The sequence below is a fragment of the Branchiostoma belcheri genome, unplaced genomic scaffold, assembly GCF_001625305.1.
Source record: "Branchiostoma belcheri isolate BF01 breed outbred unplaced genomic scaffold, Haploidv18h27 scaffold23, whole genome shotgun sequence".
Taxonomy (NCBI): domain Eukaryota; kingdom Metazoa; phylum Chordata; class Leptocardii; order Amphioxiformes; family Branchiostomatidae; genus Branchiostoma; species Branchiostoma belcheri.
The window spans coordinates 670,482-693,432 of record NW_017803824.1 but is presented as its reverse complement, the minus strand read 5'-3'; the positions used below and the strand labels follow the sequence as shown (position 1 = coordinate 693,432).

The 22,951-nt window shown below is 38.4% G+C and overlaps 1 protein-coding gene across 1 annotated transcript in view; it reads left to right on the top strand.

Moving 5' to 3' along the window:
* Positions 1 to 247: 247 nt before the first annotated feature.
* The window catches only part of LOC109470727 (von Willebrand factor A domain-containing protein 3B-like), a 35,827-nt gene continuing 13,123 nt past the window's right edge, over positions 248 to 22,951 (top strand). Inside the window, exons 1-22 of the mRNA XM_019769792.1 lie at positions 248 to 387; positions 869 to 937; positions 5,708 to 5,938; positions 7,208 to 7,299; positions 7,716 to 7,966; positions 8,549 to 8,711; positions 9,341 to 9,510; positions 9,897 to 10,069; positions 13,271 to 13,335; positions 14,345 to 14,470; positions 15,001 to 15,155; positions 15,739 to 15,877; positions 16,283 to 16,513; positions 16,755 to 16,937; positions 18,060 to 18,184; positions 18,656 to 18,954; positions 19,488 to 19,634; positions 19,821 to 19,878; positions 20,010 to 20,166; positions 20,717 to 20,832; positions 20,971 to 21,021; positions 21,455 to 21,746. Of these exons, the coding sequence (XP_019625351.1) occupies positions 892 to 937; positions 5,708 to 5,938; positions 7,208 to 7,299; positions 7,716 to 7,966; positions 8,549 to 8,711; positions 9,341 to 9,510; positions 9,897 to 10,069; positions 13,271 to 13,335; positions 14,345 to 14,470; positions 15,001 to 15,155; positions 15,739 to 15,877; positions 16,283 to 16,513; positions 16,755 to 16,937; positions 18,060 to 18,184; positions 18,656 to 18,954; positions 19,488 to 19,634; positions 19,821 to 19,878; positions 20,010 to 20,166; positions 20,717 to 20,832; positions 20,971 to 21,021; positions 21,455 to 21,746 (3,270 nt within the window). The 5' untranslated portion in view covers positions 248 to 387; positions 869 to 891. The remainder of the gene's footprint in view (positions 388 to 868; positions 938 to 5,707; positions 5,939 to 7,207; positions 7,300 to 7,715; positions 7,967 to 8,548; positions 8,712 to 9,340; positions 9,511 to 9,896; positions 10,070 to 13,270; positions 13,336 to 14,344; positions 14,471 to 15,000; positions 15,156 to 15,738; positions 15,878 to 16,282; positions 16,514 to 16,754; positions 16,938 to 18,059; positions 18,185 to 18,655; positions 18,955 to 19,487; positions 19,635 to 19,820; positions 19,879 to 20,009; positions 20,167 to 20,716; positions 20,833 to 20,970; positions 21,022 to 21,454; positions 21,747 to 22,951) is intronic.

The following is a 22,951-nucleotide window of genomic DNA, read 5'->3' as shown; positions in this document are numbered from 1 at the left end:
ATTAGAGCGCTGATTGGATTCTTTTCGAAACATAGAGCGCATCAAAACACAAAAGCGTCGTATTTTGAGTAGAACTTTCCTGAATAACACGGGCGTTTTTCCATAATATTGATACAGAAATAAATCTAAATCTAATAGATTAATTGAATTCTTTGACATCATTTGTGTTTTATGTCGAAATTTAGATGATTGTTCTGGTAGTACATATTGTTTGGTTGGGTGCGTTTGGATGCGGTTGTACCCGGGCAACGACAAGCAGCTCAACACAAAATCCGAACATGGCTGCCTGACACCGTACGGGTAACCACTGGCTCCGGGGCATAACACAGCTCCGAGTGGCGTTTTCTCAGTAAGCAGACGATTCTCAGTGCCAAATCTTTGTCTCTGGTAAGTACATAATGTATATTTTAAAGCCATCTTGTTTTTGAGTCGCGTTTCTGGCGTAGAGTAGGAATAACCGCGGTTGTTTTAGAACGGTTTTAACGCGATCGTTGATGATTGTTTCTATGTCGGTGGGCGTATAATAATTTAACACATTGATCAGCTGTGTTTTGAGTTATTTATGTATCTGTAGAATAATAATTCAGTGTTATTGCACACGTCTGTGAACACTTTCAATGCTGCCATTACCATTATACAATTCCTATCAGTTTCTTTGTCTGAAACGGTTTTTAGATCTGGACATTTGTTTTCAATTTTCTGTTGGAAATATGAGACGGTGTTGGAAATGGATTAGAGACAGATGCTTTGATTTTTGTTATGTATCGGAACTTGTAACTGCTACGGTGAAATATTAGAAAACCATGCCTATGATTTTATCTAATAGCCTCATCCTTACCTATGCCATTTTTTTTCGTTGTTAATTTAGGAAAGTTTAAAAAGAATTTCAAGATGGCCACGACTGTGGACCCGGTGAAGATTCAAGCTTGGCGAGAAGGTAAGTTGAAAGTTAGAAATGGAAAGTTACGCGTATATTAAAATTTTTAATGGTTTTAACTATTAGAAGTCATACTTGTAATGTTTAAGATTTCATAACATCGAGAAGAAGAAATTTAAAGAACACGAAATGTGTCAGGGAAGAGAAAGAAAAAAAAATCAAGTTTGGCAACTTTTAAAAGGCTATCTCTAATTTTAAGATTACGAACGGTAAAATCCATAACTTAAGAACTTTTACATTACCTTTCTAAGGTCAGAATTTCCCTTTTTTAAATGGAACATTCTGTAAATGGTTCCCTCAAAACCCTTACATTTACCTCATTGTCAGCCACTTTCTATAGTACAGATGCACCTGTAATCCTAAAGTTGTGCATCCATTTTACAACCTTAATTGATTTGCCCCTCCACTCATTCTCCCGCGATTGAGGCCATGATGAGCACAATTATGCCCATAAATGTCCCGACTCTCTCAGCTATTGTCAGGGGTAATCACGTCCTATTTGCCAGTGTCCTAGTACTACTGTGACACACCTGGTGCGGACAGGTAGTTGTGACAGGTGAACAAAACGCAGGTGTAACGTACCAGATGTTATTCCTACCCACTTGGGAATTGCAACATTTCCTGAACAGAATATACTAGTAGGTGAAGTTTTTTTGGCTTACAAAGATTGTTTGTAGTATTACTGAATTTTTCATTTATTGTAGAAATTACTACTAGAATACAATACTTTAAAATATATTGCAAGAAGGGCTCTATTTGTAAAGTAGCTATTATTGATTTAGAGGGTACATAACAAGCTCTGATAACGGGTTAAAAACACAAAATATGTGCAGAAAATATTTTAAAAGCAGTCTTGGGCAGAATGGGAAAAGCTGTTATAATTATGTTTATTGAAGCCAGAGTAGTATTATAGCTTCTTCAGATATGATGGAAATATGAATTATGTATGAATTTTTCATGTAAAGCAAGTACGGGTATGTGGGTGTTTTGTGGGTGGTCATAGCTGAGGATTTTAACAACAGCAGAAAAGACGAAGGATTTTGATAAGAGCACAAACGACTAGAACCCTTTTGATCTTGAAGTTCAAATAAGTGGGTGGGGCCATTACGGTTACCTATTGATATCCAAACACTGTATCACTATTTTTCCAGTGACTCTATGGTTCCCTGGGAATTTTGCCAGGCACACCCATACATGTTGAATATTGTTTTGATTACATACAAAAGTCATGTATTTCCTTTGAATGAATCATAGCGATACCCAATTTTTTGCTGCTCCAAAATCGATGGTATTAATTAAGTTTAACTTAAATCATAATTGATTTCGACCTTTTAGTCCTGAAACATTGAGTACTAGAATTGAAAATTGAAAAAAAATTACATAGCGGCAAAAAAGTAGTTTCTGGCTATTATCAAGAAAGAGTTGTTAAAACTTATCTTTTTTTTTTAATTCCTAAGAGATTTAATCTTAAGGAGTCATTCTTTGTTGTTTCTTAAGTTGGCTGTTTGCTTTTTTGTGCAGGGCTTAACTGTAGAATCTTTCTGCTAAGTGACTTTGGGGTCAACTTGCTAGTTTGTTGATACGTGAAACAGGTATTCCTCTTCAAGCTTGTTGCACTAGTGCGTACCTGGTAGATACCTGGGGTATAGATTACTAGGTGATATGGGACATGTCCACAGTACGTAATGTTTTATTCTAAGTGCTGCTAAAACACATTATCTTACAGTTCTGTGCTAATTTGTAAGATAGCGATACACCTGTTTCAATGCATAACTGTCCTAGATTACAGTTGCTATTCAAAAAACTTACCCTGAAAAAGGAAATTATGATGTAATATCACAGCAAAATCATTCTACAGATATACAGATATAGATTGGATAAAATCTCTGAAGAGAAAAGTCTTGGTTCTTGCGACGTACGTAAAACATATGAACAAAACACTTTCTGTACTTTGGCCTTGGTAAGGTGTTATCACCCTCATGTATATATACCTAATCAATCAATTAAGTCCACAATAGATCTACAAACAACACAGATTGAAGTCTCAGAGGCAGAATCTGTGATAGTAGTTGTCGGGATGGTCTAAAAAAGGTGTTTTACTCCAAACTTGTAGACTGAAAACTTGTTGGTATGTCACCATGTTACACAGGTTCAAATCAGATATGCCACCTGTTGGTAATGCAAATACACATCCACGCCAACTAAAGGATTTTAGACATGTGATTTTAGAATGATTGGCAGCTATGAGGCCTTTCCTTTCATTTCATTGGTAAATCGGTTTTTCATGCTAGTGGCTTCTTAGGTGTCCTGGTACAAAACATATGTTCCAGGCAGTCCAGTCTTGCCAAATAACCAAGACATATTCCATTGTCCCAGTAGCCATGTTATATCGATTTTTAGAGCTGTTGACAGGATATATATATATACTATAAGGACTGTAAGTACTTTAAGTACTACTACAGTTATTTTTACTTTCCCCTTACTTTTATTACTGTTAGAGGTAAAGAAAGATGAGACTGTTAACAGGTGGTTGTTTTGAGTTTCTTTTTTTCTCAGTGGCAGTTTGAAGTTGTAAATCTTTTTCTTATGTGCTGAATTTTATAAGGATGTCTAGCCTGTCTTACAAGGATTATTTTCTCAGTAGCAGCAGCAACAACAATTGCAACGTTATCATTCTAGACATGTAGTCACTCATGAAGAACTGTAGTAATCGCCTTGTGTACCATGGTGATGGCAGTGACTGTGTACTGACCCACAAAAGCTCCCATTGTGTTCAGCTGATACGTTCTGCAAGAAAATGCTGGTACAAAGGATTAACCTCTACCAGACTGCCTTTTGTGTGTTAAAGATTGAAATCCTCAATTATTAAACTAAGCTGAAAACGTGTCTGTGTAATGTTGCTTGAGGTTGACATGATTTTGATAATGCGTGTTATTGTAAACATGCATATTATGTCTGACAGGGTGAATAAACCCTAGGTTGTTGAAATAGAATTTGTTGATCATGTTCGTAAAAGTCAAAATAATTGTTTCTGTTGTTTGAAAACGTTGTTTCAAAATATTTTGGGCCATAGTCCTCAATTTTGAAAGGTAATAATATTTCATTATCATTGAACCTGTAGTAATAATGATCATCTCTACTTAAGGACCACTTAAAAATTGCGGCCACTTTTCTGGTGGTCCTTTACTTCCATTTTTCCAATTGATTGACACAAGCTTTTAGAATCCTGTCTATAGCCGCCACCTCAGTCCACTGTAGTGTGACCATTTTTGTTGAGAGTCCTTTGAGTAAGTCACCATGGACATATTTTCAACTGTTTTGTCAATATAGGTCAGCCATTATGTTGAACAAAGATGTTTTGCTTGTGCACAATCAGAGCTGATCATTTGTGACAACAAGAAACAGGTTACACAGGTCTGCATTGTGACTAAGTGCTTTCCTATGCTAAACAATTGTCTTAGCACCCTGAAGCCATCTTTAAATCTCATTGGCTATTGAAGTAAACACCACAACCCTGCTTCTAGTATGGATTATGATACCGTTAAGGCATTTTAAGGACCAGCCAGCAACAAAGTGTTTTTTGGCATTAGTATCACACTGATAACTGTTTAGTTGTTTATTACAGTAAGAGTTTCAATTTCGAATGTATTAGCAATACAAAACCTTTTTGTTTGTATGACCATTTTAAGATGCCAGATGACATACATTTTATATAAATCAACAAAATCCTACCTAAATCCTTAATGCCATACATTAAGCTGGGGCGAAATTTTTTAGTTTTTTTTTCTAATCAGTGCAAAGTGATAAACCTGATTTTAACATCATATATCGATGATTTTCGGTTCAATATGATGTCACATTTCCCTCGCTTAAGTACACAGCACATTCCATCCCAAATCGTCAAATACATTATACATAATTGCATGGTACATAATTAATTGTCATAAATTAGAAAGTCTCTAAGAGTTCAACAAGAATCTGTTTATGATTTGTTTATGATTTGATAAGAGAAAACACTGGCATACCCTCTGATATCAAATCGTCAAATTTTCCCTTAGCTCATCACCTAGATTTATCATGCCCAGTATTTACATGTATATGTCACAGAAACAATTCATTGTTTGGTCATTAGAAATTCTTGACATATATGAATCTCACCATAGGGAAATCAACTCAGATTTCTGGCAAATCATATTGTGGTCACTGACAATAGTTCAGAATTGATTATGACAGATTAAATCTGACCTTTTGAGTACCTTGCTGATAGAAATTTGCAATAATTTTTCTTGTTATATGATAGGTATATCAATATCCCTGCCAAGTCATACCAAATACTTTAAGAATGGTTAATGTTCATACTGCTCTATAAAAAAAGGATTCATACTGCTTTCTCTATTCTCTGCTTAGCACTCAGCATTTGGGAAAGAGTATTAAAGTTGAATACACACCATCACCAGTGGACTAGGCCTCTAATGTAGTGATTGCATAACTGTGTGGCCCAAGGGCCAAAAATGGAGATGGGCACTGCCCTGTGTACCATATACATGTATAGGTGTAGCGTATTAGAAACAGGAGGAGTGAGTAGAAACAGATAAAAAACCCTGGTCTCGGGCTGGGATCGAACCCACGGCCCCCGGGCCACATGCCGACGCTCTAACCACTCGGCCGAAAAGGTCTAGACCCGACGGACGGGTTAGTTGGTAGCGCCTATAAACCCCCCACTGTTACACTAGGAATGAACTTAAACTTTGACTTTTTTTGACCCATCAGATCCCAAGTTTGATCTGAAACACCGAGACCAGCCTCCTCGACTTGACCTGTACGACTTCAAGACCACAGTGGACATGAAGGTGGCCATCCCGACGCCGCCCAAGGCCACCTGGGAACTGGACGTCACTCCGGCCATCTCCACACAGAAGTGGCTGACCATGTACGGCCTCAAGAAGAACAAACTGACCATGGGACAGATCCTGCCTGCCATCGGGTTCAAACACAGTGATGGTAAGTATATTAAATTTTGTACTACCAACTGGAAAACTGTCATGAAAGTTCATCTGTGTTGGTAGTCACATGTTTAAAGTTAAAACTTTTGATCCAACACAAAAGGTACTCTCATCTAGAGCTTTTGACCAGTCACTCTGGTCTTCCTCAGTAGACTGACCCAGTAAGGCTTGTCACATGGCTTCTTTGCAGTGTGACATCAACACAGGGTCAAAGGTATCTGGAAAACTGTCGTTGTGTCAAAAACTACATGCTTTATCCAGATCCATGCTTTATCTAGAACCATGCTCTGTCCAGAACCATGCTCTATCCAGAACCATGCTTTATCCAGAACCATGCTCTATCCAGAACCATGCTTTATCCTAAACCATGCTCTATACAGAACCATGCTTTATCCAGAACCATGCCCAGACACAGTTCTGGATAGTCTATCCATTTCTAAAACCATGTTCTGGACATGCATGGACTATCTAGAACTGTGTATCAGGCAGGAATCAAGACCAATATTTGCTACCTCAAAATCAAATTATAACCTGAACATGTATTTCAGCACCAGGGACAGACACATGTGACTATATCACAAATTCCTCAATAACAAAGCAGTACACTCTACAAATTTTTTTACAAAAAATGTTATTTATGATTCGTGACAGTCCCTGCTTTGAACCAATCACTGTAAATGTCAGACATCCATAATTTACCATATTTGTGCCAAAATGTCTGTTCCTGGAACATCAAAGACAACCTTTTACTGGAATGGTTAGTGCCATACGGGTGGAGTTCAATGTCTGCCTCGTCCCTTGGGCTAAAAACCCGTATAATACTGGTTCAAGGCCAACTAAAATGTCATGGTGTCAGGACACCATGTTACTCCAAACTAAAGGCTTTTTAGGTTTTTCTGAGCCACATTTGTAGTTGACAAAGATTTTAATAGTGTCTAGTATAAACAACAGATTTTGTTACAATAAAATAACAATTCTAGGTCATGTCATTACTTCTTTTTCAATTTGAATTATTTCAATATTACAGTGTACCAACAAAAAATGACGTCATTTTTTAATTTTTATAAAAGCTACATAGTATATTCTTACATCATGATGATTAAGTAGCCATAACTAAAAAAGCAGAGGGTAGCGATGAAGTAATTTTGTATCAAAAGTCTCTGCCTAACAAAGACAATATTCATGAAGTAAAAAAAAATAGTTTATTGAGATCCATATCTGTTTATGTTGCCACTTACAGAATTATTCTTCCTTATTATCATTTCAGATTATGACTATTCATTGAAGAAGCCGGTGAGCTCCAGGTATGGAGAAGGGTTATTCCAGAGGTTCCCCAGAAAAGACGGCAAAACATTCAATGTAAGTCAATGTCAAGTTCACTTTTCTTTATACTCATGCTCCTAAATACTAGAGGTTGAGTGCAATAAAATCGTGTTTTACTTTTTTTTAACTTTTAAGGCAAAATATATGAAATTCTATGTACAATATTACTAGTGAACAGAATTGTTTCAACTGTGCAAATTTTAACACCAAATTCAGAACACCATGAAAACTCCTTTTCCTTCTTACTGAAAAAAAAAAATACCGCAAAAATTTCATGACTTACAGTAGTTGTAAATATACAGCTGAACAGAATTGTTTTACCCACAAATCTAAAACACAGCAAAAAACACCATTTCCCTCCTACCGGGAGGTAAAACCACTGCATAGATGTCAAGATTTAACAGACAGTACAGTAGTCGTAACTGATGCATTTGCTTTAAATTTACACCTAGGTGACCGTCGGCAAAGACAAGTTGAAGCAGATAGAGAGCAGACTGATGCAGGCCATCACCCTGTACAAGCGCAGGCTGGAATGGCTGACGTCCGAAAGCCGGCGTACGTTTGGAGTTATCCAGGAACACTGTGTGGTTCTTGTACTGGACATCAAGACCATGGACCCCGCAGAGTTCGAAATCTGCAGGGACATCATCAGAAGAGTCATCAACGAACAGATAGCAAATGTTGCCAAGTTCAACCTCATCAGGTAAGACAGAACCTCACGTGGTGTACCTGAAATGCCACACCAATTTAATTTTTTTATTCTAAGATTTAAAAAAGAATGCTTAAGTGAAATATCAACATGAAAGCAGAGTCTGGGGAAAGAATTTGTGTTTTTTTCATACAGTATCAGGTTATATTGTCAGTGTCAATTCTCAGTCCTCTGTTTTCATCTTTACCTCTTGCTGAATTTTTTGGCTAAAGGATGTCTCAAGAGCCAGAAAAGATAAACCAATGTGACCTAATCTATAGAAACAGAGGAAAAGGGCAGTATACAGAACCAGGAAAAGTAAAATTTAATGTTCTTTATATTTTCAAAGTTCTGATTTCTGGTGTAGCAAGAGTAATTCTAGCATGAAAGTTCATCTGTGTTGGTACAAGTCATTATGAAATAAAGACTAAGCTTTAACTTCCAACACTTAGATTACAGAATTCCCTGACTTACCATTTGGGTAAATTTAAAATTGGGTAAGTCTCAATTCTGTAATCTAAGTGTTGGAAGTAAAGTCTTTATTTCATAAGAGTATAATTCTAAGTAATGAAATATTTGAATGTATAAACCTTTCAGAGCACAGGAGGACCTGAGTGTGTGGCAGCCTGGAGGAGCCATCCCGTACTCCGCTGAAAGTCGACTGTCTGCGCTGACGTGGCTGGAGCAGGTAGACAGGATGGCAGGGAGGTCCAAAACTTCGACTGTGGAGTCAGTCATCAGGGCCATGAATGATCCAAACGTGAGTAACATTACAATGAAATGATTAATATCTTTTATTGTACTGTCATGGAAGTCAACAAGGTCATCATTGACAAACAGGCCCAAGTTGTCAAGGAATAAGAAGACTGCTTTGTCGTGCACAATTTAAAACATTAGCAGAACATCTTGAATGTGTACTAAACATGCTAGAGTCATGATCTTTTTTTTGTGACAGGTACTGTAGTTCTTGGCCATGTGTAGAACTTTGGTGTAACGTTGAAGCTTAAGGGGCCAATCTTTTTGGACAACGTTTGAAGGTTATATCACACTTGTGGGTGTACCTGTTCTACGTACATGGTTTATGGGTGGCAGGTAGCTCTTCGCCACACAAAGAATTGGTGTAGGTTTTGGCCCACTAGCAGCTTCATTGAAACTACAGGTCCTGGAGCCAATTTTGAAGGTTATAAGTCATTAATTTATAATATTCTCTGTCCCTGGTACAGGCTGAAGCAGTGTACCTGTTCTATGAACATTGTTTCTGGGCATGTGTGGCAGGTAGCTCTTGGCCACGCAAAGAATTGGTGTAGGTTTTGGCTTCATTTAAACTACAGGAGCCAATTTTTAAGGTTATACGTCATTAATTTATCATATTTTCTTTCCCCGGTGCAGGCTGAAGCAGTTTACCTGTTCTACGAGGGGGACCTGTCTAATGACACACAGCACCTCCTGAGACAGAAGCTGGTGGGACATCGCTACCCTCTGCACATCGTCTCTTTCAACGCAACCAGCGAACACACCACACGATTCCTCAGGGACCTCACCAAACTCACAGGGGGAAGGTGCGTGTAATTATTATAGTTATTTTTTTGTTTGTATCACATACATTGTAGTCAGTAAACTGCCCTTAGGCATAACACATCAGTTTTGTACAGTAAGTACAAGCTACAAAAGACAGGCCTGTAAGGTTTGAACCACTCACACTAGCATGAACCCCTAATTTTTTTATTAGCGTGGTGGGATCTTATAAATGTGCTTGAGGTGTGTCTCTCGTTAAATTCTCACCTGTGAGGAAATGTAAACTGTAAGAAAATGTCAAGTGCTCTAGGTATAGCATAGGGTCTGCTAGGGATTTGAACCCAGAATGTTTGCATTCTAAGTCAACAACCCTAACCAGAATACTACCTTACCACCAGGATTATAATGACCAATATCATTCTACTCTTAGGTTTCATGCGTTCACTCTGCGGGAAGGCCGTACGCCGATCGGTGGAGTCCCCCCAGGTGCAGGCGTGAGACCGGAGGTGATCGAGCTGTTTGAAGAACTGGAGGAGGCCAGGAACACCCTGTCTGAGGTGCAGGTGCTCATTCAGGAGGCTCCTGATCCCAAGACACAGATGGGTGAGTCTGAAAGATACAATTTTTTTTAAAGCATTTCATTGCAGTTTCACAACCATATTGTAATGTACCAGATAAAGAGAGAACAAAAGAAATAACAGAACAAAAAATTTAAAAAAAAACACCCCACAGATCAAAATATTACCTATTAAAATGTACATACTACAAATTAAGTTAACTGAAACTGTTGGATAATTCAAAGATAACAGAAACCTATGATATAACAATCCATATGATAATCAATGATAATGAACAAATAATCTCATGCTTAAGCACTTAACATTTCCAAATTTTCTCAACCCTGATGAGTGATATAACATCTGTGTCCATAATATCACCGGGGTCCATAATATCGCCACCTTGAGAAACAGTGTGCTTAAAGATATTTTTACTGCCACATACTTTTGGTATGCACTCCTGCACACCTCAAATGTACGTACCTAGGGTATGTTGCAGTAAAAATATCTTTAAGCACACTATTTCTCAAGGTGGGGATATTATGGACTATGGTAATATTACATGTATGGACACAGATGTTACACTTTTTATTCAGTTTCACAATCTTACATCAGAACATATAAAGAGAAAATGAAAGAAAAAAAGATACAAATAATGCATAAATGCATGACTTTACATCATATAAAAGAAGCTGATAAATAATTTAAAGATAAACAGAGACTAATAATAATGACAATCATATGACAATCAATAATGAACAAATAATCTAAACACTAAAGCATGAATTTAGTAGAAATAAAAATGCTTGGTAATTAAATCCAATGACTCCAATTTTCCAACATGAAAAAGCAGCACATTTCCTAACAGCAATTATAACATTTTCCTACTTTTCTTAACTCAGATACACAAAATTATTATAAATTCCTTCTTGAAGGTATGAGCTCTTCTCTCTGCTAATTACACAGCCCAAATCAACATTATTTATCACTTAATAAGCAGCACCCCTTACATTATAAGACATTACATTGCACTCTCCTAAACTGATTCAAAATAGGGATATCCACAGCAGAATAGAATCAGCACACTGTAGGCTCTGTCCTTAGTGCTGAATCAGTCCTAACACAACTGTTATTCTGTCAATGCCTTTACATGGAAGCCGAAGCATATAGAAGAGGCAGAGAAAAAGGTAACATTACTTCTGTGTCATAAAGTGAACTTTAATTCTGATGTCTAAATTGTAATATAGCAACAATTTAAATATAGCAACAAGTAACAAAAATATTTCATAATGCTGTGTTTTTTCCAATGCAAAGTGGAGGCAAATGAAAGGAAGAAAAATGGTGAGAAAACATTTGAATATTTTGTACTGGTGTCGAGTGTATGTTTCTACTGATTTTGAAAAATTGTCAATCTAAACTGAAATGGATATCAAAAGGTAACAGTTAATGATGCTTGAACCCCATTTGTGTCCCATGTATGAGGATTCTATGAAGAGGCCATAAGCACTTTTTAGCATAAGATAGATTGGAAACACATGTCAGGGCTTGGGTGCAGATTGGGTGCACAAAAATTATTTTGGGTGTACCATATAACATCAAATAAGTAGAATATCAGCAAAAACTAATAATGTTTCCTTTCTAAAGAAAGGTAACTATAACAATGATTTTATTGTCTTTCTGACACTTGGATGTTAAGAATATGCTGCATACTGCTTTATATTAAATATCTTTACATACTACGAAAATATTTTGTTGCACTGATGCACTCACAGAACAAAATTGGGTGCACAGCTCCAAATTTGGGTACACTAAGGTGCACATGCACCCAGTATTTTGAGCCCTGCATGTCAAGCCAGGAATACTAATTATCACTTTGGCCCAAGGAGGCTTGAAAGCTCACGTTGCCTCAGGCACATGTTAATGACAGTTGTCAAAAACATGTGCCTGCTGTGAATAGCTCTTTGATGATCTGATAATACAGTGCTGATTATCCTATTAGCAGAAATTTTTCTGTCTGTTGCTAGTAATTAACAGCCATAGAAAATGTAGCTTGCACTTACTAGGCTATAGTAGACCTTACTGTCTGAAATAGAGCTTCAGCTATCTACAGTAGATTGATCCATTGAGAATAGCTTACATTTTTTTCTGATGCAAGTTAATGATGTCCTGAATAGCTGTCCTACATACCTTTTTTTGGGTTTTACTTACAATATGTTTGAATCCGTCTGACATCTTTCAATAGTGTGTTTGGGACAGGCCCCAATGTTACACGCAATGTTAAATCTCTCCTTGACATGCAAGGTTTTTGACCTTACTGTTTTAAATATAGCTTCAACAGTAGATTGATCCATTGAGAATAGCTTACATTTTTTTCTGATTCAAGTAACGTAGTGCTTACAATGTGTCTTCCTTGAATAGTTGTCCTAGAAACATTTTTGGGTTTTTACTTACAGTATGTTTGTATCCGTCATTCAATACTGACAGTCTTTGGGACAGACCCAAATGTTACACGCAATGTTAAATCTCTCCTTTACATGCAAGGTTTTTTGACCTTACTGTCTCAAATAGAGCTTCTACTGTAGATTGATCCATTGAGAATAGCTTACATTTTTTTCTGATTCAAGTAAGGTAGTGCTTACAATGTCTCGCTCTTGAACAGCTCTCCTAGAAAGATCTTACTTTTTTACTTACAATATGTTTGTATCCATCCTTCAATAGTGTCTTTGGGACAGCCCCAAATGTTACACGCAATGTTGAAATCTCCCCTTGACATGCAAGGTTTTTGCCACAGAGCCAGGGCGCTTCCCACATGAAAGGAAATATCCTCTAATGAGACAGTGCCTTCCCGTTGCCCCCGGCAACTGTCACTCACAATCTTTAGCCCTGATTAACTCATGGGGTAGGCTGTCAGTGTCGTATGTTATCATCAATTGAAAATGGCAGCCAAGAAAACAGTCAGATGGTTTGATCAAGGTGACACCAGGCAGTTTTTTCTTTATATACTAAGCTCATTGGCAGATAGTGATCTGGTGGTATATACTAAAGTATGTCTAGCAACATCAAGTAATAAGCCAGTTGGCCACAGAGTTTTCTGTCAAAGACTTTTCTGTCAAAGGTTTTACTGTACAAATCGCTATTCAGACCCCCAGTATACGTGGCAGTCTTTCTGTGACCTTGTCAACAAATAAAGGGCTGTGGTTATGACCTTTCAATAATAATTGTGTGTGTTTTTCTCTGTTTATTTCAGCCACAGTGAAACCAAGACCTAAAGTGAAGAGTGAACAGTACATGGGATCAAAAGAGTGGTTAGAGGTAAGATTATGAATCTTCAATCTTTTCTATTCTTTACCATGTGCCGAATAGAATTTCTGTAACTATATTCAAGTTATTGTTCCAAACTTGCATGATCTTTTTTATGTCAGGCTACTCTTACTACTAATTAGATTTGTTGGTTCCTGGATTTGAAAAAAAATGCATCTTGTTCGTAAAATGATGGTTTGAGTGGAAAAAAATCTTAATAAACTCTAAGACTTGTAAACCCTATTTCAAGCTTCTATAAAAAAGAAAGCTTGTGTGTGAGTCAGAAATGTTAACATATATCAATAATAGATACTTTATTGATTTTCTTTGCCGGCAGATTCATATGTGAAAGCAAATTATATCAAAATCCATTGCCTTGGCTTGGCCTTTGACAAAAGACCAACCAATGACCACTCCTACTACAGTCAATGGCTATAAATAATTGATGAATGCTAGATTTGATGGTCTAATCTCTGAGTAGATCTTAGAGTATAAAGGAACGCAGCTGTAAACCCTTGGCTCAGGTGGCAAATGGGTGCATGCCATCACATGTGAGTAACAGGCAATACCAATTTCATACACTGGTTGCCAGCTTAGTCTATTTTAACATATTCAAATTGAAAAGGGTACTCCAGATGGAATACTTACCAAAATGCCATGATGAAATAACAAATTACTTTGCTAGTTCTTCGATTAAAAAAATAATAATGACATGGAAAACATACAAACAGACCCTAAAATGCCAAGCTGCACACATTGAAAAAACCCTGATCTGACCATAGTTACTCCATAAAACTGTACACACACACATACAATTTTATGGAGTAAATATGGTCAGATCAGGGGGTTTTTAATGTCATTTGGGTATCAGTTGATTGACAAGGTTGTGACCCAGTGTGTCCTGGGTGGTAGGATGTGGTATGAGGTCACCAGGAATGTGTACTGACTGTAATCATGGTATGAAACAAAGACCATGGTGTAATACTGGACATTTATTTTTATCTTGTATGTTTTTTCCTAGAACTACGGTGTTGATGCGAGAAGACTGGACTTCTACGATGTGATCTCTGGCTGCTGCTTTAAACACAGCGATGGGGTCATAGAACTGAAGAAAAAACCTGGAGACCCCAACACACAAACTGACGCTGTAAGTGGGAGTTTATTTTCTAGAATTGATTCATGTTCATGTGATTAGGATACTCATGATGATAAAATAACTATGTACTGTCACAGTGGCATTTGCTTTCATGATATGATTATTTGTAACAGCTGCGTAACATTCAGACTTTTCTTTATCTCCAGTGCTTGCATGGATGCATGCGTGGATGCATAGTTTCAACATGTCGTGTAATCGCTATATTTCCCTTTTGGTGAATAGATCAGAAAAGACATTTTATTTAAACTCAATGGATGAAAATAAAAACTTTGAAATTCATAATACTGGTAAATTACTAGTTTACAAAAATCTGTACTGGTGTTAGAGTTGGAGTAAAACAATTTACTAATTAGAAACTTCTAACATTTTGTTAGTAAAATTTATTTTCTCCAGACCAATAATTTTTGCACTGATTGTAGGCAGGAAAATCAGTTGGCATTCCTTAGTCTTGTAGGACTATAAATAGCACATTTAATGTGATTTATTTGATCAATAATGAATGTGTATGATTGATGTTTTAGGACACAAAAAACAAGCTGGTCAATGCAAAGTACTGTGACCGTTTTGCCCACACGAACTGGAAGGATGGGTCAGTGGTCCATGTGCACGTCACTCCTGAGTTCCACAGGCATTACGAACAGAGGGTTGACACTGTGGTGCAGCAGGTGCAAAGAAGGTAATGTGCAATGTTATTGTTACTCCTGGGATGGAAGTATTGTTTTGGGTGGTTAAGGGCGGGTTTGTATGTTTGGGTTCCAGAGTTCCACAGACACTACGGACAGAGGGTCAACACTGTGGTGCAGCAAGTACAGAAAAGGTAATGTATGATCTTATATTGTTACTTCTAGGATGGAAGTATGGTTTTGGGTGGTTATGAGGGGTTAAAAACTTTGTTTGTCTGGGTTCCAAAATGGCAATATTTTGCTAAATGTATAATCTAGAATTTTTGTTTTCGGTGGCACTAATTATTGCTAGATTTGTATATTTGGGTTTTCAAGTGAGAGGGCAGAGATTTGATTTCACTTGATTGACAAGGTTTTGACCTGGTATGGTCAATGATTTGGTTGCTATAGGAATGTATGAAACATAAACCATGGTGTGATATTGGAGTATTGAATTTTGTGATATTTCAAATGCCATACCCAAATGCCATACCAATATGTATAATTGTAAAGTTTAACATATTTTACACAATATCTTCAATGTTGAAAAGCTTGGATGTTTCAAAGATATGTGACTAAATGAAGTGTTGTTTCCAGGATTGACTGGTTGCGTGAGGGCAGTCGTGAGCTGTTCGGTACAGTGATAGAGGAGCAGGTCTACCTTCTGATTGACACATCCGAGTCCATGAGGGATAGGCTCCCCTTCGTCAAGGAGAAGCTTTTCCAGCTCATGCAGGTAAAAATACACATCTTTACCTGTTCATGTGTATCTTCTTTAAATGACTAATCATTAGAACTTTAGAATATCAAATGTAGTAGGCATTGTTGGCAATCATTATCATGCTTTGAGTAGCCTTCCACTGGTCAGGCTCCTAAACTGATTACACTTGTAGCAGTTCTATTCCATAGAAGCTTGATAATCAACACCTCTAAGTCTGATAACACGTTCTGCACCAAGGACAGACACTGGATTTTTTAATTACTTCATCATGCTTCTACAAGCCTTCTACTAATCAAGGAACAAATAAGGCACTATCTACTTCCATAGTGTTAAAGAATCTGAGCTCATATTGGTATAAAACTGTATGTTTTGAATTTGTTTTTAACTCTAAATTAAATCTTGTTTTTCATTTCCAACTAGGAACAACTAAGACACAAGGCCAAGTTCAACATCGTGAAGTTCGACACGCGGGCGCTCCCGTGGCGAGACCGTCTGGCGGACGTGAACGAACAAAACCTGGAGAACGCCTGGCAGTGGGTCAAAGGTCTCACGGCGGGGGGAACCACGAACACGCTCGCCGCCATCCGCCTTGCCTTGGCCGACCACAACACACACGCCATATACCTGCTGACGGATGGCAGGCCGGATCAGGTAGGGACAGGCACAGTCACTGTACATGCACTTACCTTTATGGTGGCTTTATTATATGATGATGAGCAATGTAGGGGTCTCCTAATCATTTTCCAAGTTGAACATAACGTAGATAATTTTGCAACTAGGATAGTAAAACAAAGTTGTTGGAGAGTGAGATCAACTTGAGGAGGCTTTGAGAGGGTGAAACAAACGGGTAGAGTGAAGCAAAGTTGTTGTAACAGTTGTTGTTTCTTTCCAGCTACCGAAGACAATCCTTGCGCAGGTGCAGCTCCACCCACAGGTGCCCATCCACACCATCTCCTTCAACTGTGACGACATCGAGGCTAACCGCTTCCTGGCACAGATGTCACATGACACCAGCGGGAGATACCACTACTACTCCACCGACGGGAGGGACCCAGAGGGACCAGAACCTTTTGAGGTGGGATTTTATTTATTTATTTATCTATTTATTTATTTATTATGTACATGGAGGGCATGGTGGAACAGGTGCACCTAAGTGCTCTGTTTACTTTACTTATCTAGTTCTTGGTTTAGCTATTCAGGACACACAGCCAGGGCAGCCGAACTAGCCTGTCACTATTGCAAAGGGCTAGCCCTGCTGACAAAGACAAGACATTACAATGGAGTTTTATATGGACAACACAACAAGTATTAACACTATTCTAAGTACATGTACATAAAAACCATTGTATATGAATGAACTAAATTTGTTATGTATTGACTTCAATCTTCTTTCCCTCTTTCATGCTCACTGAAAAGTATCAGGCAAAGGGAAAAGTTGCCTTTGATAAGGAACCTGTGGTACAAAAACAATTTCTTGTAATCAAGTCTTATCACGTATTATCACAAGTGACATTCACTATGTATACTACACAGATAGCAGGCAGGAGTGTAATTCTCTAAAGCTTTAAACTGTCACAGATGTCTACAAGAAGAACTACCCACTTTGTAAGCCACTATCCACTGTCCACAAGCACACCCATAACAACTTACATGTACCTTGGTGCTGAAATCCCACCTGTCCCTCTCCTTGGTGCTGAACCCACCGTGTTGTTAACACTTGCCTTCCTTTGCAATTTTCACTGGAAGCAGGGCTAGAATTACCACTTGCATGCACTACCAAGTGTTCCAAAGTCCAGGAGGATGTGAAAGAACAAAAATAATGAATTTTATTGTTGGGTACATATCTTTGTCTGAAAATTACCTGCACCAGACAAATTTTACCTGCACCACAGAATTTTGGAAGTATTGATCATACTAAAAGTATTGATCATACTAAAACTGTTCAGAAACATTGCATTATTACTTTAACACTCCATAGGTGGTAACAGTCAATGAAAGAAATAAAAATCAGCATACACCTACATATAAACCTAGTGGATGGACCAGTGCAGGATAGGTGCAGGTAGACATCAGAAATACCTGCACAGCTTCAATCATTTTTATACCCGCACTAACCTACATATGCAAATGTTATTTCCGGCCCTGTATGGCCTAATGTTGAAAAGCAAATGTTGCAATATTCTGCTTCTCTTTCCAGAGTGAGGATATCCAGCTGCTGAAACAGGAGATAGAACGGGCCAAGAGTGACCTGGCCAAGGTGGCTCAGCTCAGGGACGAGTGTGCAATGTTGGACTGGAAGAACTCCGGCAGCAAGGCTATCAGGTCAGAGAAGGCTTCTTTCTTTTGGAGTGTGCTGGCATTCACTATGAAATATCTTTCTATTAGGATTTAAGATTGTAATCCACATACAGTATACATGATCTACAACAACAGTAAAACTAAGGTTGTTTTCAATTCTATGGAAGTGAGTAGGTAGAGATTGGGTTTCAGTTGATTGACACGGTTGTGACCAGGTACGATCTGTGTTGTAGGTTATGGTTACCAGGAATGTGTAATCATGGTTTGAAACAAAAACCATGGTGTAATAGAAAGTTACATCTTACAATCATATAAGTAATAATCCATTCTGTGATGTAATTCAGTGATACAAACTTTACCTACTCTACCTAGAAGTTTGAAATCTCTGATGTCTTCTTCTTTGTACAATCATCTGAAAAACAATCCATTCTAGGACATAATCCATTTGTATATAATTTACTTACTATACCTATTTCTCCAATTTCTTGTCTGTAGGAACCAGAGACCAGACTCAGCCTCCACCAGCTCCAGTAGGTCCCACCACTCCCGCTCCTCGTCCGGCCCCACCCCTCCCTCCACCCACCGCCCCTCCTCCGCACCAGGGTCCCGCAGACGGCCCATGACCGCCCTGGGGTTCTCCCCCACCCCCAGCCACTCCCCCAGGGTCACCCCCCGCCCCAGGACGGCCAATGGTTTCCGCAGTCCGGCCCACGCCGGCCACAGCCACGCCCGACACACGCCGCGACGGCCCAGGAGTAGGACCTCCGACCTGCAGAAGAAACCTCTGTTCGCTGGTAGGTTCAGTTGTAACGTGTTTGGTGATTCTAATGTCTGAACTCTAGGGTTGTGCAAACCACCAGAGCTAAAATGTGGCTGCATTATTCTAACTCTGGAACAAATATTACTCGTTCAGTAACATTTAGGTCAAGCAGATTAACTGCCAAAACTGTAATGCAACTGACAAAGTACTGATGTTTCTCTCTGCTAAAAAAACTTAGTCATGATTTTGTTGTTTTGTTAACTAAAGTGACAAAAGTATGTATTTGTCATGCAGCTACCATAGATATTTGGTGATTTTAACTTCTGAAATCTGCAAACGAAAAGGATTTAATACCTTTGTCCAAGGGAGTGGAGTATTGTTATCGGCTTGTTTGTCTGTGTGTCTCTTTGTCAGTCTCTCTGTGTCTCAATATGACAAGAGTTTATTGTTTTCTGTCTGTGGGACTGGAATGGTCACATTCTGTATCTGTATATCTGGTATAACTACATTTTTGGTAAGGGAGCTGAAGTCTAATGATTCCCTTGTTGTTTGTCATTTTCCATCCAGGCCAGACAAAGACCAGCCTGTTGCGCAGCATGAGTGCGATGTCCATGACTCCTCAGGGCTTCAGCGGCTCAGGGAACACTTGGATGCTGCCGGAGACAAAAGAACTGTTCGAGAGGCAGTGGGTCAAGTACAAGGAGTCCTTGGATGGTTAGTAGTACAACACTTCATATAATAACATTTGCAAACTCATGTTCGAAGAATGTAAAGAGGTAAAAAAAATTGTAGATCTATTTGGTATTTCTAAATACATTACTGAGGAGATTGACCTCTCTTTTTTTAAATTTCTTTCCATGTAAGACTAATTTTTGTTATTGTTGCTGTTGCTGTCAACAGAAGCAGACAGAATACTGGACAAGAGGAAAAAGAAGAGGAAAGCAATCATACCATCACAGTACGTTATCCACTTTTTGGCAGTTCTTTGTTGCTTAGTTTGTTTGTATGGTTTAGATGAAGAACTAAGATTCTGTTAGCTAAGATGTTTTTTCTTTTTTTCATCAATTTTAAATATGATTGTCTCTGCAGCCCACTAGACATGTCCTCCAAGAAGTGGCTGAAGAAGCATGGCCTGGTGGCCAAGAAACTGACCATCATGGATGCCCTTGCGCCCACGGTCATCCCCCACAAGGCCAAATATGTGCCTATCCTGGACAAGCATGTGGTGTCTAAGGTCTTTGACGAGGTAAGCAAAAATGTTCCTATGTGAGGAAAAACTGTCCATTAAATTTTCCATTAAATTTTTCTAATAGTATGCAAGCATATTATGCAAGCAAAGTCATGAATTACGTCATAGAAAGGACTATTTCTCATATGATTGTATGGCATAACTTACTCTGGTATGTTTTATGTTTCATACCATGATTACACAGTACACATTTCTGGAGACCTCATAATACATCCTAAAACCCAGGGCATACCAGGTCACAACCCTGTCAATCAACTGAAGCCCAATCTCCACCCACTCATTTCCATACACTTGTATGACTTAACTTCACTGACTATTCCACCAATACTTCCTTCCTGGTAATAAAAAGACTACCTAATGCATAGATCTACATTCTACTATGATCATAGTAGAATATAGTTCTATGCATTAGGTACACATGTACTTTTGTTTAATACAGGGCAGAAGTATTGTTTTGGTGGCACTGGTTAGGGGGTTTGTATGTTTGGGTTAATGGTATTGGATCAAGAATGTTGACATTGACTTTGAACCATGTTGTTCCCTTCAGTCTCTCCCCATAGCCCACGCATCCAGCACTGGGAAGCTGCGTCTGGTGAACCCACAAGCTGTGGACCTGGTCGGCTATGAAGAGAGACTACAGAAGGCTGTGGACTCTTATAAAAAGTAAGGAAGATATCTGTATTATGGAGAAACTTTTGCTGTGGTTTAAACTGTTTTGCTTTTACATTTTCTGACAGATGCTTTGTATTATCTTCAAAGAACCTGTTACTAAAATGTACTGCCTTGTATTTTATTTTTCAGGAGATTAGACATGATAGTGTGGAGGAATCTATCGCAAGAGGAAAGAGACCAGTAAGTATCCTTTTTACTATCCAAATTTCTGTACTCCCCAGTAGTAATTTAGTAGTAGTAGCTAATAAAGTCTCTCACCTGCTTACGTTTTGATGCCTCTCAGACACCTTCCTCAAATCTACTGACTGGAGTACTGCTTCTTGTTGTTTCTGACAGGCATTGAAACATAAGCAGGCGAGAGTCTTTACTCGTTGTGTAAAAGAAAACTCCAATATCCCATGTTCTACCAACATGCTGAAAAATTATTTTCGGAAATCACCTCCCAGGTTTGAGAGCAAGGAAGCCATTGTTGTTCCTGGAGAACCGTCTGACAAATGCAAACCTTACAATTTTCAGGTGTCTGAGGTTGACACTTTGAAGAGGTGATAGTCACCTGTTATGTCAATCCTATCACTAATGTGGTAAATCTCAATAAATACATTTTACCTTCCAGGTTTGACAGCGAAGAAGCCGTGTCGTTCCTTGAGAACCGCCACGCGATGATGCAGGCCCTGGACCGGCTGGGCTGGCCCGTCGCACAACAGGACATCCTGCTGTTGGAAGACGAGATCGCCCGGGGACAGAAGTACCTGCGCCAGTCCACGGACCTCAGGAAGGCCGCTGAGAAGCTGCATCGGTCCACAACTGAGGAGGAGGATGGCAGCAATGATGAGGATGATATGGCGTCGGAGACGTCTGGAGTGGAGGCTGGAGACGAGACGGAGCGCAGCAGGACAGAGTTTGAGGTACAGAAGGAAACATAACTTTCTTACATCATCAAGATACTTTAACGAGTAGTTAATGCATTTACAGTAGATTCCCAAACTGCTCTAAGATCTACGAGCCAAGAAAAGGCTGTTGCATGACTTATAATATGATATCAGGATAATTTTGACTACTGTTGATTCACAATATTTGCAGGAGATTAAAAAGAAACCTATATATTATAATCAGAAGTTAAACATGTTGGACATTTCAAGGAATGAATTCAGTCCAATAACATTATTCCTCACTGTGGGTATCAGGACATGACTACCACAGTGACTAAAGACATGGAAGCATGATGTTCTAGAGATTAGTTGAGCCTCATATGAGATTGAAATTAAGGGATTACACAAAATCCAAAACAATTTTTTCTGCTCTCTGCAGAAGTTGCTCCTTAATGATGACAACACAAGTTAAATTGTGACATGAGAACAGGAGCTCTATAAGACATTACTTCAAACATGCACAGTCCTCCATTTCAATACTAACCACATGTCATGACATCAGATTGAAGTGCAATAATTGGGAGAGATTATTTTTGGTCCTCTCATTTGCAAAGAGGATTTTTCCTACTTACGTACTGTTAGTGTATAATTGTGCTGTTAATCTGGACATGCAGTCTTTTTGTAGTGTATTTTGTAAGCTTGCATGATGCATGGCAGTATTTTTGAGACATGACTACTTGTACATTTTACTTTTTTATCGTAGAGACTAGGGCAAAAACTGCAGAAAGAACTGAAACCCCTTTTCATTTGCTAGAATGGCATGAAAATGTTTCATGGCTACTAGTGAGTTATTCTACATATGCTTGGTAGTAATGCAAAGGTTTATGACCCAAAACTCAGATTTAAAACTGAGATTTAATCTCATATGTAGATAATGTTCTGCTTGCGGCAAAGCATGCTAAAATATGTCATTGTACAGTAAAAGAAAGCATGTTTACCTAAGATATAATGCATGTGGAACTATTTTCTGTGCTACATGTATTAATACTAACATTCTGCTGCTAATGTGTAGATATTTACTAACAGGTAAAATAAACAGATGTACACATTGCGGGAGTCCCTCTCTTTATTGTGTTACATTAAAAATTATACCTTCATAAAGACAGAAATTAGACAGGAAGTAGCCATGTCCCTTTTTCTCTTTTGGTTTTTTAAAATTTGATTTTGTTTTTTTTCCTTCA